General features: G+C 38.4%; 1 protein-coding gene across 2 annotated transcripts in view; it reads right to left on the bottom strand.

The window, feature by feature from the left end:
* The window catches only part of SMYD3 (SET and MYND domain containing 3), a 636859-nt gene that overhangs the window by 209544 nt on the left and 410841 nt on the right, over positions 1–16474 (bottom strand). For both annotated transcript variants that reach the window (XM_075203549.1, XM_075203551.1), the window contains exon 6: positions 5559–5626. In XM_075203549.1, coding sequence (XP_075059650.1) covers positions 5559–5626 — 68 coding nt within the window. The remainder of the gene's footprint in view (positions 1–5558; positions 5627–16474) is intronic.

The following is a 16474-nucleotide window of genomic DNA, read 5'->3' as shown; positions in this document are numbered from 1 at the left end:
AAATGATCATTTTACTTAAAACTGCCTATACCATTTGGAAAAAACAGTTTCCGCAAGGTTTACGGCTTCATAAGTAGGCCCCATAAATCTGTTACTGATAATTTGTCCCATTAGATTAGATTTATCACATTTTAAGACTTAGTGAGGACCAGATCATCATCATCATCACCATGTATTTATATAGCACCACTAATTCCGCAGCGCTGTACAGAGAACTCACTGACATCAGTCCCTGCCCCATTGAAGCTTACAGTCTAAATTCCCTAACATACACACACACACACAGACAGACAGACAGAGAGAGATTAGGGTAAATTTGTTAGCAGCCAATTAACCTACCAGTATGTTTTTTTGCAGTGTTGGAGGAAAATGGAGCACCCGGAGGAAACCCACACAAACATAGGGAGAACATACAAACTCCTCAACCAGATGGTTGAGAATTATGTTCTAATATATAAAAACACATATTTGAAAGAGGGTGTCCCCAAGAAACATTAGCCATTAATCAGACATGGAACTAGCGAGCTGTGGGTCCAGGTGCAGGGAAGCGGGGAGGAGACAACCAAGCTAGTTCGCCATGCAGCGGGCCTCATTACCTCCATGGGTCCTGGTGCACCGCACCTGCTGCACTAATGGTAGTTTCACCACTGCCCTTAATCTAGCCTCTGACACATTTTAATGTCTCACAGAAAACTAAGGGCTATGGACTAACTTCAACATTAAGTGCCTACCAGACATAACGCTCCTTAGATCCTTCCCAAAGTTCAATGAATATCAGTTCCAGCTTCCTAACAGTAGCTACTTTCAATACTTACAATTCGAGCCCCAATCCAACCCTCCACCCTGAAAGTCTTCTGCTTTGACATCAATCAGCAAATGCAAATTCTAAATTGTTCTGCCTCCATAATAAGAACCTTATTAAAATTAATACAATGTATAGGATTCATTGTAAAAATACCCTTCCTAAATCCTCATTCAAGCACCTACATCACACAAAGCCACAGTGAAGTGATGATACGTCATATATTACTAAAGAAAACCATTACAATACATATTCAATGGAAATTTATAAAGATTCATTGGCATGCATTCTATATTTAAATATTTTTTTCATTGTCACTGCAAATCTTTTGATGTGATGATTTTATATCAATAGCTCTGCAGTGATGTGTCTCTTTGTTAAGGGAGTATTAATATTGTTGCCGGATTAATAGCTTTGACTCCTGAGCATGGGGATATTTCTATGTTTCCCATAAATATATGCCCCGTAAATACTACAAAATATAAGTAATTAAATATAACTACAAAAACTAAATCAGTAATATAGTCAAAAGAAGATACTGTCTTTATTAATAATAAGAGTCTCTATTAAATGTGCGGGAAATTTGTAAGCTATTAATTTGATTTTGGGGCTCGTGGGGAAATAGGCCTTATTTCTTAAAAGCCTGTCCCTCTACAACCGCTGTTATTAATTTAATGTTGTTGCTGGCGGGAGTGGGGGTGGGATATGTTTGTTTATTAAATGGTAATGTTATTAATTTACTGTTGGTACTGTTGGCAGCGGGGGAATATGCTGGTATATTAAATGTAAATGCTATTAATTCAATGTTAGGCTAAGATATCTAGTTACAGCTCTGATTTTGAGATTTAATGAATGACATCTTACTGAACTTTTAAGCTGATTTTCAGTGCATCACCCACAACCTTTACAAGCACTAAACATTTATTTTCAGCACACTTACACCTATGCAGTATATGGAGATATATGCTACCACAGTGGTATAAGACCAAGTCATATTCCATTTCTAGAAAGTCTAAGGTTAAGGGATTTTTTATGAATCTCAGTGGTTATAACCAAAATTGCAGAATTGCACAGGCAGAGACTTTAATACCATCTTTGACCACCGACTTGACAGGTCCATTTCACAGCTAACTCCCCATCACAATCACATAACAAGTGCTAGGTCAAACATATGAAAGAGGCGGAATTTTTGACTGTTGTTGTGCGCTAAAATCGACAGCTCAAAAGTACACCTTTTACTCTTCCTTCAACAAGGTCTACTTGAGAATAGATATGTCACTGGGCTCACGCCACCTTTGAAATTAGGAGATTATTATGAACCCCTGGTTTTACCACCATTTTCAGCTTAATGGAGGGCCTGGAGGGACGTCCCTCGTGACGTCTCAAAGAAACCCTCCTGCGGATTCCCCAATTTCAATCCAGAGTAAAAGAAGCTATTGTGGATTATTTCAGTGTATTTTGTGCTCCCCGTTGGTCTGGGAAGCAAACAAGGCAGTTATAATAGGCTGCATAATTAATTATGCCTCCCATCGCAACAGGGAACAGAAACGCCTTGCTGACAAACTCACCACCTAGGTGCAACTTTTGGAGGGTAACTACAAACAATGCCCCTGCAATTGAAACGATAACAACCTTGTTGGCTAGAAGCAAATTGAACAACATTCTGACCAGAAAGACGGATAAGGCACTGCGTTGGCTTAACCAACGCTTTTACGAAAAGAGCAATAAAGTGGATACCTTGTTGGCCTATAAGATTAAAGCTTGCCGCTCCTCCCCAGCCATCCCACTCATAAAAACCCCAGACGATACTCCCCTTTATGACCCAGCAGCCATAAACAATATTTTCAAAACTATGCTGCACTCTATTACCATCAAACAGCCGACCCACAGGGACCAATCTTCATCCCACCATCCGCCAATATCTAACCTTGTGTAGACTTCCTAAATGCTTCTACATCTGCAGCAACACTGAGCAACGATAACACAGACAAGGAGATTGAAGCCACCATCAAGTCCCAAAAGCCGACTAAGGCTCCAGGACCGGATAGCTATTCATTGTCTTCCTACAAATCATTTGCACCTAGCCTAATAAACACCTTCGCTCCCTATTTAACCGAATCCTGGATGGGGAACATTTCCATCCAAGTGCCACAAAATCCATTATAATAGTAATCACTAAACCGAGACCACACCATCTGTTTAAACTACTGCCCTATATCCTTATTGAACCCCAATCTTACATTTTTCATCCAGATTCTTGCTAATAGACTGAACCCATTTGCTCCCGGCTTAATATACCCTGATCAGGTGGGCTCCGTCCCGTCCAGACAGGAACTCGACAACACCCGAAGGGTCATTGACTTGATCCACCTCATTAACAAATCTAGGATTCCATCTCTTGCCCTAAATGTGGAGAATGCCTTTTATAGGGTTTCTTAGTTGTATATAGCTCTCACCTTACAGAGATTCAGTTTCACAGGTAGATTCCTGCAGGCTATCAGCGCTCTTTATCGTAATCTTTTTTGCCTTGGTCCTTACCAATGACCTAGCATCTACTCACTTCTCCTTGATTAATGGCACCAGACAGGGAAGCCCTCTCTCCCCTGATCTTTGCCCTAGTCATTGAACCTAGCATTCTGGATCAGTGCTAACTCAACCATCTCTGGCATTGCCACTGAGTCTCTATTCGCGGACATTGTTCTACTATCCCTTACCAAGAATTTGGTTTCAATCCCCAACCTCTTCCATGAGCTGTCTTATTTTAGGATGGTCTCGGGATACAAGATTAACAACAGTAAGTCTCAGGCGCTACCTTTCCATCTACCTGGCTCCCTTATAAAGCTTCTCACACTTAACTTTAACTTCCAGTGGAGGAAGGACTCAATAACAAATCTGGGGGTTAGGATTATAAAGTCAGATGACCTACTATATAAAGAAAATTTCCCACCCCTGATCCATAAACTTGAGCAGGTCCTCCTCCACTTGGAAACACTTTATATCATGGATAGGCAGGGTTAACACCATTAAGATACCTATACTACTATAATTCCTATATTTCTTTCAGACCCTAGTGTCCCGATGCCACCCCAGACTCTTGCGGCTCTCCAAGCCTCATGCAACAACTTCATTTGGAACAATAGTAAACCTAGAATCTGCTGTAATTTGCTGGCCTCTGTGTCAGGTGGCCTTGATTGCCTCTGCTTCGTAGGTACTACCAAGAAACCCATCTGAGCCAACTAATGACCTAGCATGTTGCCCCGCACTGCAAACAGCGGGCTGACCTTAAAAATGACATGATTGCCGCCAACTCTTTGGTGTTCTTGCCTTGGTTCCCCAAGCGGCATTGTCCAGCTTCAGGACTCCGCGAATAAGACTCTCCGTCTGTCAGAGCATCCCTCTCCACTTAACCCAATATGGGATTACCCTCTTTTTCTTTCTGGCCAGGAGCCCGGTGTGGCCTCAGAGTGGAGGGCAGCAGGGATCATGCGCTTCCACCACAGAGAAGTCAAATTTGATCTACATCCATTTTTGAGACACCACTTTCCCAACTCAAAATTCTATCGCCAAATACGACATTATATAGAGTCATCTTTCACATCTGCTCCCCCTCTACACTGTTCTCAATTCGAACATAACTGTACCTATAACACAAATTACAAAGGGACCATCTTCATCCTCCACCCCTACTCACCGCCACCTCTGCCCCCGACCACCACAATCCCCATCCGCCCCTGTGGCACACTCCGTCGCATCCCAGTACCCCCCATGCCCCTGCTCCATAACAAAAGCTTAGGTGTAGGACACACGCCTTTACCTGGTTTCCATCTTTCTTTGATCACTGGAATATCCTGGCATGCCCCCTTTCTGCTGTTTGCCTGTTACACTGTTTCAGTTTATTCTACCATGTTCAGTGTACCTTATGTGTGTGATTTATAAAATGCCATGCTTGTTTGTTTATTATAAGCCTTCAAAACTTTCACAAATAAAGAGATTTAAAAAAATAACTCAGGATCAAACACCCAATATCCTTTATTCCATGTTTTTCAATTACTTTCTGATGTTTGCCACATTTCATTTTAATTTTTTAAATTACTGGCAGCTCTTAGAACCCCGATGTTGACAGTTTTCATATCAAAGTATAAATACCATTTGGTTTAACTCTACTCCCTTTTTATTCATTTAATAGTGTGATCAAATCGCTTGCTGGAATAACAAGGATTGGATTAAACATTACTGATTTCTAATATTTGTTTAGCCTAGTTCAACAGTAACAGGGCTCACTTAAATTACATTATAACGCCATATACCGGGAATTGAACAGAAGTATAAAAAGTTTTTGCCACTTGCCACTACCAGCTAAATATAATTTATGCGAATTGTAACAAGAGTTGATACACAGTTCCTGCTGTGAGAAAGTTTACAGTTTAGCTCTAATAAAAATCTCTCTTTCCGTTTTACTGCTTATATTACCATAGGTTCTTGTAGCAAAAAATATAAACTGGGGCCTCCAGTTCCACCTTTCAACTTATTTCTATCCTTAGTAAAAGCCACATGCTAAAATCAAACAAAAAGCCATCAGTCTAAGACTACATAAATAATTTTTTCAACTGGTAATGAGGCATTTTGAAAACAAATTTAAACCATTTTTTTTCTCGTTTCCTTGTAATTTAACAGTGGAAGTAGTTTTCTTCTGATAAACCCCACCGGCTACCTTAAAAAAATATAGTTACTGTGAATAAGGCAGTCTATGCAATACCTGGGATACACGCCAACACCAACGTCCTGCATCTCCCCATCGCCGATGGTGAAGCTGTTACAGGTCAGCTGTAAAAACAAGTAAAGCAAATCTAGGATTAGTGGTTTTTGACCTGAAGGAAAAAAAACATTCAATAAATAAAGTCTATTTCATTCAGCAAATTGCTCTAGGAGACCATAAAACACCCAATGCCAGCACAGTAATAAGTTCCACATATTCCAATCTTCTGCCATTTTAAAATCATTTCTGAATGGTTATACTAGTGCCATTCATTTAAAAAAAATATACGAGTCCAAATAAGGTGTTCTTAATTAGTGTGAAGAAAGAGGTCCTGTGCAACCGGACAGCCAAGTACTGCTTGTTTTACAAACTGTATTTTGTTGAGAACATGCAGTAAATTTCTGTGGCTGGGACATGCATTTACTCACAGCAATACCTTTATTAATTGGCACATTTAGTGACTGGACCCATTAATAACAGTTAATGATTTTTTTAAGACTTAGAAACATAACTGCTAAAAAAGAGGGATAGAGAGGAGAGGAAAGAAAAATAGTTACTCCTATGCAAATTATGTTTCCAGTTAACATAAACTCAGGCGCACTTAGGGGGTTTTCCAGCTGCCTGCGGCAAGAAGGTAAGTGTGAGTGGGGGAAGGAGTGGCACTTACTGTACTTACTGTAATATGGGTGGAGGTCGACCATTTATTTAATGGTGAAGGTGGGTGCTAATCATAGTGGATAGGATATATTAATTTATTAGTAGAGACAATTTATTTGATGGATGGAGCTATTTAGTTTATAGGGTCATGGTAATGCCTATTAAATTAATGCTAGGGCTGTTTGTGGAGGAAATATGTATATTTACTAAATGTGAGTGTCATTAATGTAATACAGAGTTATATGTGGGGGAAGGTGGAAACTTATTAAATATATATACTAATCATTTAATGTTGGGGCTATTTGGGAGGGAAATAAGTGTATTTAGGTAATGTGAATACTATTAATTTAATGGAAATGTATGTTGGGGGAATAGGTCTATTTATTAACTCTGAATGCTATTAATTTAATGTTTGGGATGATTGGGGGAAATATATCTATTTATTAAATGTGATTGCTATTAATGCTATACATGTGCTGGTTGCAGGGAAGGAGACTAATTATTAAATGTGGGTGCTATTGATTTAAAGTCAGGACTGGTTGGGGGTAGGGAGACTTTCATTGCTAGACTATGATGTAACTATCCTTTGTGTCCTAGAATGTTGGCATCTGTTTGGATAAGATAAGAAGCAACTAAGCTTAAGACACTAGCATCAGCAGGTGGTGAAAGCAGCAAGAACAGGTAGGAGAGAGCAGGATAGTCTGTCAACTGTTCTGATTCTGGATAACTGTCACACTCAGTCAAGACTTTGTCCTGATTACAAGGATAGTTGGGAGGTATGTCTTGCTTTACTGTACTGCTTGTGAAGGGGAAGCTGCATGCACCTAACAGCACTGCATGCAGCTTTGCCCGTTCCTTTGGAGTGGATGGAAGGGGGCTGCTCATGAAACCCCCCCCCCCCCTCCTCTAGAAACCCTGCCTTTGCCGTCGAGAATCTACAAGATACAAAGTTAAACATGACGGGCCTGAGTCATTAAGGAGAATAAAGCATAAAAGAGAAGTATCTTTGCACCTTGTCAAAAACATGTTGCATTGGAGGGGGAGGTGAATTTAAAATGTGGGGACAGATTTATACTTGGGCGTAGGGCATATCCTAGATCAACTTTAAATTTCAGTGTAAAAATAAAGTTAGCAAGTATTTGTGCTACATGAAAAAGCAGACAGTATTTTCCTTACATGGAAAATAATAAACTAATTTGAACCCCTTGCATGGTAACATGGTTTGTCCAGGAGCAAACTTACTCTTTCTTTTGCTTTCCTTACTCAACTTAATACCATTTTTACAGTTCATTATTATTTTTGTTTTAGATACAAAGTAAATAAAACAGTGGAGATAATTTATGAACCACACATGAAAAAACCCACAAAACCCTTGGTTTTACACACGGATGATCCAGCTCACAATAAGGTGCACAGTTACTCTTCAATTTTGGGACACACTTCCGCAATCTAGATGTGTACTTTGACATGAGTAAAGGTGAAAAAAGAACTAAACTTCCCTTCAAAGTCCAACATCTTAACCACATTAGTACCACTTGTTTTAATCAAATAAACAGTTTTCCCTACTAAGGCACATATTAATCATGGTATTACATAGACATATGGGCTGCCCATAAAACATGCAGCAATTGTGTGTGATTGTGGGTACATATAGCTGCTTATAATACAAGCAGGAATTTTGTGGTTGTGATGTGACATAAAAGCTATGTTGCATGGTGTAGGGGAGGGGGCACTTACTAGGACTCTGCTTTGTTTTTGGTTTTTTTAAAGTCAAGCTTTTAAATGTTTAACATTTTAATAATGGCTCACTATGAAGTAAAGAGTTCAGTCTGAATGCTCCTATCCACATGTTTCAACATCAGTCTGGAACTGATGTTGGATAAAGTCAGGATGCTGAACAGATTAATCTAATCAATTTTTTTATAACATACCAGACTTCAGAAACAACATCAGTACACTCTGTATGAATCTCCCTACAATGGGCAGCTGAGGCTTTAAAACATATGCTAGTTTGACCCCAGTAGTTGCAAAATGTATTGCTTCACCAGTGAAATATCTTATGTTTCTGGAAACATTTATGTAGCATTTGTAACCAAGTAATGTAGCATCTAAACAGCTTATACCAGGCCTAACATCTTAAAAACACATCAGAATGACGCCATTAGGATGCTTTTGAGACAAAAGCATAGAGGAAATTAAGTTAGACAACAGTTTGTCTCATTTGGATTGAAAACATAGTGAAAACAACACCCAAATCTCTAGATGTGCAATGCAGACATGTACAAGATCTGAAAAAAGGCAAAAATGTTTATTTCGGCCACATTAACTTAAGAACTCAATTCTCCCCAGATTAGAGCCATGTTAACTCTATTACCGTTATTACGGTAAAATCAACCCAGTTTTCTGCTCGCGGCTCAGCGAGATGCGAGCAAAAAGCTGGCGTTGAAATTACCGTAATAATAGTATTTAAGCACACTATTACCGCTACTGTAATAACGGTAATAGTGCCCAGGCTGCGTTACTTTTTACAGTAACGCGGCCAATTGAGTTCCCCACATAATGATCATCATTAACTGTCATTTTGGTTTCAACAACAAGTCTGAAGACAGGAGTGCAAGCACAGTATGACAAACGATTGCACAAGTGTGGCCAGTGAGACAGATTTTGAAAACACACTTTTCCTGTTGCAAATTGTTGTTACTTAATAGTAAAATGCATACAAAAATCTGAACAGGAGTACAAAAAGCAAATCACACATTTGTGGCGAAAACATTGTTTTTTTACCACAGAGCTGAAGTAAAATACAGTAAAACCAGCTAAAAAATGGTAAGTGAGCTCACAAACAGGGAGCTAGATTATTTTTTATATAGTCATAAATTAAGGTGACGTTTTGTGTCCTGATTTCCATAATCCTGTTTGCAACATAACAATATTGTGCGTGGCTGATGATCATCTATTATTTTTTTATAGTTCACATCCTAGGTACAGCTCAATAAAACCTGGATCTGCCACTGTACATCATTTTGGCTATGTGTTATAAAGAGTCATCCCTCACATCACAAGCCACTTTTCAGGATGGGTAAAATAAATACAATTTTAGTAAATAATCCAGTTGTTTCTGTGGTAAAAATCAAACTCATAAAAAGTACAGAAACAGAATGTAGAGACCATTGGAGACACTCCTCAAATTAGAACAAAAAAAGCAATAAGTATTTTAAATTCCCACTGTTAAAATAGGCACACACAGTAGCTGCCAGATCTATACAATGTCACCTATTCTGGTGGCCTATTTTGTTTGTGTACAATATGTGATAGTCCTTTATAAATAAAGTTATTAAAATAAATAAAATAATAAAAGATTTACAGAAATGTAAATTAAATGCTAATCTTGCAAATAATGGTGTATTTCATAAAGGTCAAAGCACAATTGTTGTTATTACTTCTTGTCTCCTGCATGTCTTTGTGCTTTCAGTCTCAAAATGTGCAGGGATCGAACAAACAGCCAATCAGAGTGTCAAAATGCACACAGATTCTGGGCCTGAGTCATTAAGGAAAGTAAGGCAAAAAAAGGAGTAAATGTTCTCGGGGACAAACCATGTTACACTGCAAGGGTGCAAATTAGTTAATTATTTTGCATCTGAGTTAAATACTAGCTATTTTTTCACACAAATACTTGATAGCTTTATTTTTACACTGAAATTTAAAGTTGATATAGGACATGCCCTACCCCAACTATAAATCTGTCGCAACATTTTAAATTTACCTCCCCCTGCAATGCAACATGGTTTTGCCCAGGTGCAAAGTTACTCCTTTTTATGCTTTGCTCTCCTTAATGACTCAGGCTCAGACATGTGCCGAACTGGTGGGAGGTAATTACCTGTCCAGTTGTAGGATTGTGTAAGTGACGACTGGGCAACATGTGGCAGGGGCATAGGATAAAAAATGAGTCAAGCAGGAAACTACAGATATAGTTAAATTGAGAAAGGACCACGAACCTCCAAATTAGGTGAGGTGTCTGTCAAACTTTTGCAGACTGATCGCAGTGTCAAACATACCTCTGTATAAACCAAGCTCATACGTCCAACATGTTTTAGGCTATGATTTGGTTCAATGACGTTTAGAAAGGGGCTAATTTTTCATAGCTGCCTTAAAACATGAAATGAAAAAAGAAAAAAAAGTAGTATTTTTACATGAGTGTCCAAGAGTAAAAAATGTTTAAAACCCGTGACTGCCCCTACAAATTAGATACAGTTTGCCAAATATCCCAGATTATTATGAATTTAAAAAAAAATAAGAATGTGTGTGGGATCACAATATCCTCTATAACTTTAATACATTAAATAACTTTTCTGAATTAATAAATGACAATGAATTGCATGTAAGGGTATATGGAAGTACAAGTCTGTAAAACTCTTTAGCTTCTAACCACTAACCACTCATTATAGTAAAACCATACCTAATGTAGTTCAGGGATTCCAAATACTACAAAATTATATTACAAGCCAGATGTGCTGCAAATGAGTAAGGGTGGAACCTCAGTGTGAAATGCTGTATGGAAAAACCCAAATTGTTATTATACCAGATTCCTTTGACTGTACCAGTAGTAATGCTCAGGTTCCTGTCCTTTCTTTGAACATAAAAATGCACTCCACTCCCTTCATTGTCTCATTTGGAGACATAGTAGGGCAGGAATTCCCATTATTATTCTGTGGACTTCATTATTTAGGACCGTTTTGCATTCTGGCCATGAAAAATGTTGAGCAGTGCTCATATAGTTCTTAGCTTTTAGTTTGTCTCATTTCTAAAGGTAATTTGTCTATAAGTTATAAACATACACAGTGATCAAAGTGGACATTTAGAAGTGGCAGTATGATAATTGGACTGTAAGCGAATGCAATTTGATAGTTTTATAAAGAAGGCGGTAGGAGAAGTATAGGTATGGCATACTCCGCCACTTTGACCACTGTAGATAATTAATGTATATACATATTGTGATAAAGCGCGGCATTCACAGGAGTCTCACACAGATTGGCCGAACCATTTCACTGATTATCGGCAGTTTTCAGGATGGCTTATACAGGTTCAGCAGTGGTTACAGCAGACATTTCCAGTAAAGCATCACAATCCTCCCACAACCCAATGTCTGGCTAAACAGTAGTTTCCTCACTACTAGCTGGCCACTAACTGGCATCAGTGGCCCCGGCCACAAATACAAAAAGTGTTTTTATCCTCCACCCTAGCACTACAAACGAATCACAACACAACAAACAAATTATTACACCCATGTGGTACACCTGTGTGTGTGTGTTGGAAGACCTGCTAAGCTGCTAATTATTTTTAAAAGGTTGTCAGTTACATTCAACTCATTGATAACTTAATAATATGAAGATTTAAACCCGGGCAACGACCAGGTACTTCAGCTAGTAATATATAATTATTGATATTAATATAGTAGCCTAATAACAACTGCAATATATGTGAGTGCCAGGCAAAAGGAAATATTTCAAATACTAAAGTGGGGGATGAATATTAAATTTAGGAAGAGTCTTGATAAAATTAATGTCCAATTTAAATATTACATTTTATGGAATTATATAGCAACCTTCCCTATCACCACCTTTTTAGAGTATTTTGTATAGATTGAGATTATTATATTGTAATCTAAAGATCAAGCGCTGTGACAGATCATTGATTTTTTAAATATTTACTTTCTTCATTTATCACCCTTTTCAATTAAATATAAAATGTTGCCTAAATTCTATTGGACTGGTTAATTTGTAATGCATATAAATATTTTAATGCATAGTAATAAAATTAATTTTTATTTTTCCAATTAATTTATTTAGCTCCTGAGTGCCCCATTCGGAACACTCTTTATTTTTCATTGCAATAGTGTATAAGGGTATGAAAACTGTCAGATATTCCTAAATTCTTTTCACATTCACACTATATTGAGGTAAAGTTATAAAGTCTAGAGGGAATAAAAAGTAAGAATTGTGTTCAATATTCAGCAAAAAAAAATTGTACCATATAATTGGTCAATATTGAATATTAGGGTTAACTCCAGAGACAACAGTCTCTTGAAAACCTAGCACTGTCCCTGGAAACTAGAGAAATAACCTTGCATTTATTGAAGCAAATGTGAAATGAAGAACTATTTTTATTATTCAAAGCAAAAGTTTCCTTCTTCTCCATCTCAAGTATCCCCAACAGGTCATATTTTGAGGATTTCTCTGTTTAAGAACATCAAGTAAGGGCTGCACAGGAGGTTCAATCTGGTGGAGTTTGTATGTTTTCCCCATGTTCACATTGGGTTTCTTATGGGATCTCCAGTTTCTTCCTATAGTTCTAAAACATACTAGTAGGTTTACTGGCTTATGATCAAATTGGTCTTGTTTTTATATACTTGTGGCACAGAAATTAAATTGCAAGCTCCAATAGGCACAGCAATGTGTTGACGCTATAGCAATAAAATGATAACAATAATTGATATTATCATTGCTCAAGAATATGTGTTTGATTCACCAAATTTAAGGAAAGTCACACAATACAATAGGTGTGGACACTTAAGAGGGGGACCTCCGGGGTTAAGTGACCTGGGCCTCCTATAGCGTTAATCCTGCTCTGTCCCTGGCAGTCACCAATAAAGGGAACAACTGGGTAATGATTCACAGGGCCTCATTTAGATTTAGCTAAGCATCCAATTTTGCACCTTGGTAAAACCATCTTGAGCTGGAAGGGGCAAGGTATTTAAAATGAGACAACAAATTTTGAGTTGGGAGGGTGGCACATTCAGCTCAACTCTAAATTGAAGTTTCAAACTAATGTTACACAGTATGTGTGTACTAGGTGCAAAAGCAGGCAGTAAAAAAAAATAAAAGCAGGATTGTTTGACCAGGTACAAATTTGTGCCACTTACATTTGATTTATAAACTTGCAGTTCCTAACTTGTCCCTATTAGCGGTTCGAGTATCTTCAGAAAAGGACATATTAAGGAATTTCAGCTGACCAGGAATTAATAAGCTTTAAGACAATTTTTAATGTGCAGTAGTGAGTCAGTGTGTCACATTTCTGATATCACAAATTGAATTCAATATCCAGGCAGTTCTAAAGTAATAGGATTTATTTTGATATACAAATCTAAAATATCCAACAGGTGAAGTCAAAAGAGGGAGCAAGGTTCTGTGGAAGCATCTGGTTCAGATTCAAATACAATAAACAAATAGAGGCTTCAAAACAGGAAGCGTCTTTTATAGGCCAAAACAGGAAATGAGCTCCAAGATTAAATCTTCATGAGACAGTCCCAGCTATCTTAGATAAGGGCTATTGTAAAGGCAAGTTCCTAACAGAGATCCAAGATGGGATCTTCATGAGACAATCCTGAGCCATCGTGGCTGAGGGCTATTCTAAGGCCAAGTTCATAACATAATGGTATCACTTATTTGAATTGGGTGAAGTCCAAAATAACTTTAGTAATTGGTCATTGTCTCCTGGTCTGGGTCGGCTTGTTCCTGTGGGGTTTTGTTTTTTTTAAACATTGGTCTCTACTCTGAAAAGTTTTTTTCAGTGTCACTCTTTTTTGGCACTGGAAATATTGGAGATACCAATCAATGACACTAGAATAATAAATGCAGGTACTCATATTGGCCATAAAAGATGGACTGGTCCATAGTATGCACTGTAGCTTGGACAGACAGAATTCAGAAACAGACTGCGTACAATAATAGGTCACAGTAGGCAGCCTCTAGTGGATAGTGTGTCCAATGCAGGAGTTAGGGAAGGCAGTGATCCAGAGATTAGTCAGAATCCAATACAAAGGGCAGAACCAGAATTGGAACTAAATGAATCACACAGCAGGAGTTCCACAGGCACAACTTTAGTACACCTATCATGGGCAGAGCAGCATGCAGCTTCCTGTACTCCCTGTGAGTCACTAACCCTTGCTAGTATTCGCAGTGCATGATCGCACTGCAATACTACCTGGCTGGTTGGAGGCATCTACAGCAACCGAGCAGCCGGTGGGGGAGAAGAAGCATTATGGTCAAGCACGTCTGTGCCCTCCACTCTTTACACTCTGGTACTTTTCCTCTCTATCTAGCCTGAAACTCTCCCCCAGCAGCATATCATTTTTAAAAGATACAAAGCCAGAAAACAAAAATACTAACATCTTTCTTTTATAAAATATATTTACAGATTTATCCTGTAAACTATTTAAGGATTTTTTACCCATGGAATTTGTGTACATTATGCCAAATAGTGAATATCATTTGTTTGTTAATTATTCATGTGATCACTTTGCTAATGCTGGTCAAATCACAGCCACAGAGTGGAATATTTATATCTTGCAAAACATTTGTACAGTTTTAAGTTTTATCCAAATACATAACCAAAATATCCAGAATACCCTAGCGGGCACCTCAGTTGGCTGATAAAACATGCAGGAAAGGCAGCTGGATCCATATTTGGCGTGGTGCACTTAATAAATAATCCTGGACAGCAGCCAATATAGCTACTTGTAGATTTTATAGGTAATCCCTATGCACATCATACAAGTAAGCCCCTTGCACCATAAAAAAATTTTGACGGAAATGCCTGGACGATTGCTTGCAGTTAGGTAGTTAACAAAATTACATAAAACATGAATATTATTATCTCCTCTACTGATTTGATAACGCTCTATATTGGATCAATTTATATATTAGTTGCAGGTAGGCCATTAAGAGAGTTATGGTGTGGGGCGTGTCAATACAAAAGCTGGTGAGATTTGTGAGTTGTTTTAACATAGTTTAGCAACAAATGGAACGGGAGGTGGAGGTTTGGTAATATATTTAAAGAAATGAGTATCAACTAGTTTTGTAACCTTTCAAATACTTTGCTTGGAGTTTTGAAAATGCAGCTGAGAGGATTTGCATAACTGCATGCAATCACCATATGCAATGTTACATTGTCTCTTTGATTACCCCATGTAAGTAGTCAGGCTATTTAATAAAAGCATATGCAGATGGAGCACCTTTCTTGTAGAAAAACATCTAGGGGAAAATGTATGAACCTCTGGATTCTTCATCTCCGGCGAGTTCAGCGTCTTCAGCGCTTAAATTTAAAGCGGTGCTGCCTTGCAAAGGGAAGTTTCCCTTTACAAGGCAGCGCTGCCTTAAATTTAAGCGCTGAAGACGCTGAACTCGCCGGAGATGAAGAATCCGGAGGTTCATACATTTACCCCCAAAATTGGGCACCCATCACAGAATATGCCATTCATGTCTTCTAGCTCAAGTGACACTACACTCCTATATAATGTATTTTAGTGGCTGGAGCTAATTGAGCACAATCAGTCTCTTCATTTTAATTGGAGAAGTGGTGGGTCATGCCACTTAAGCAAAGGATCTCCATCTGTACTAGAGTGTGTTGAAATGTAGATGGACAGTCTCTTTTGTGAACAGAATGCCTCTGGAGCTGCCACCGCCTCTGTTTCTAGCAATATCGACCACAAAGGGTGACCCAGATCAACTGCATAGGTACTATGCACTAAAATCAATAATATTGACACTCAACAAAAAAAATAGCCTCTTGCCAATGGTATTTATACTCTCACAAGGCAATCTCACTGCTAACATTACAAGCCAAGATTGGTCAAATGGGAACATTTCTTACACGACTGGGATTTGCATAAAAGATTGAGAAAAAATTAGTGACACCTGTTCAAGGCCTGTGCACTCACAAGTCTTGACCTTTGGGTAATTTTTCACAGACATACCTCAGAGACATAACTCCCGCTTCAATAAACCGGTCATAATCTCCCGCACATTTAAATACCAAACATGATGGAATTATGACAATGTGACATATCTTTGGAAAAGATATGTGAGTATAGCTGTTTCCGGTCACCGCCAGTACCTGTAATTCACAACCCTGGTGTGATTTCTGCTCCTTAGTATGGAGTGGCACCCAGATTTCCCAAAATATGAACTATGAAGACATTTTCCTTTAAAGCTCATATTTCTATATACCTGTATAGGCTTTTACATGCCGCCTACAAGGATCTCCAGCTGTGATCGGCCCCACAAAGTCAATTCAGGTGTCCAAAAACACTATCCCAGGCCAGGCTATCTCACAGCAGGAGCCCTTTGAAGCTGACTCTCTTATCTTTTCACACTGGAATGTGCAAAGCTATCAAATACTTTTACATCAGAATCTCTATCTTCACATTTCACACTTTAACAGCTGTCCATGGATTAATTTGATATAACCTATTTACACTGCAG

Source organism: Mixophyes fleayi, chromosome 3 (assembly GCF_038048845.1).
Source record: "Mixophyes fleayi isolate aMixFle1 chromosome 3, aMixFle1.hap1, whole genome shotgun sequence".
Taxonomy (NCBI): Eukaryota; Metazoa; Chordata; class Amphibia; order Anura; family Limnodynastidae; genus Mixophyes; species Mixophyes fleayi.
Note: the sequence above shows the minus strand (reverse complement) of the source record. Positions and strands in the feature narration are given on the sequence as shown.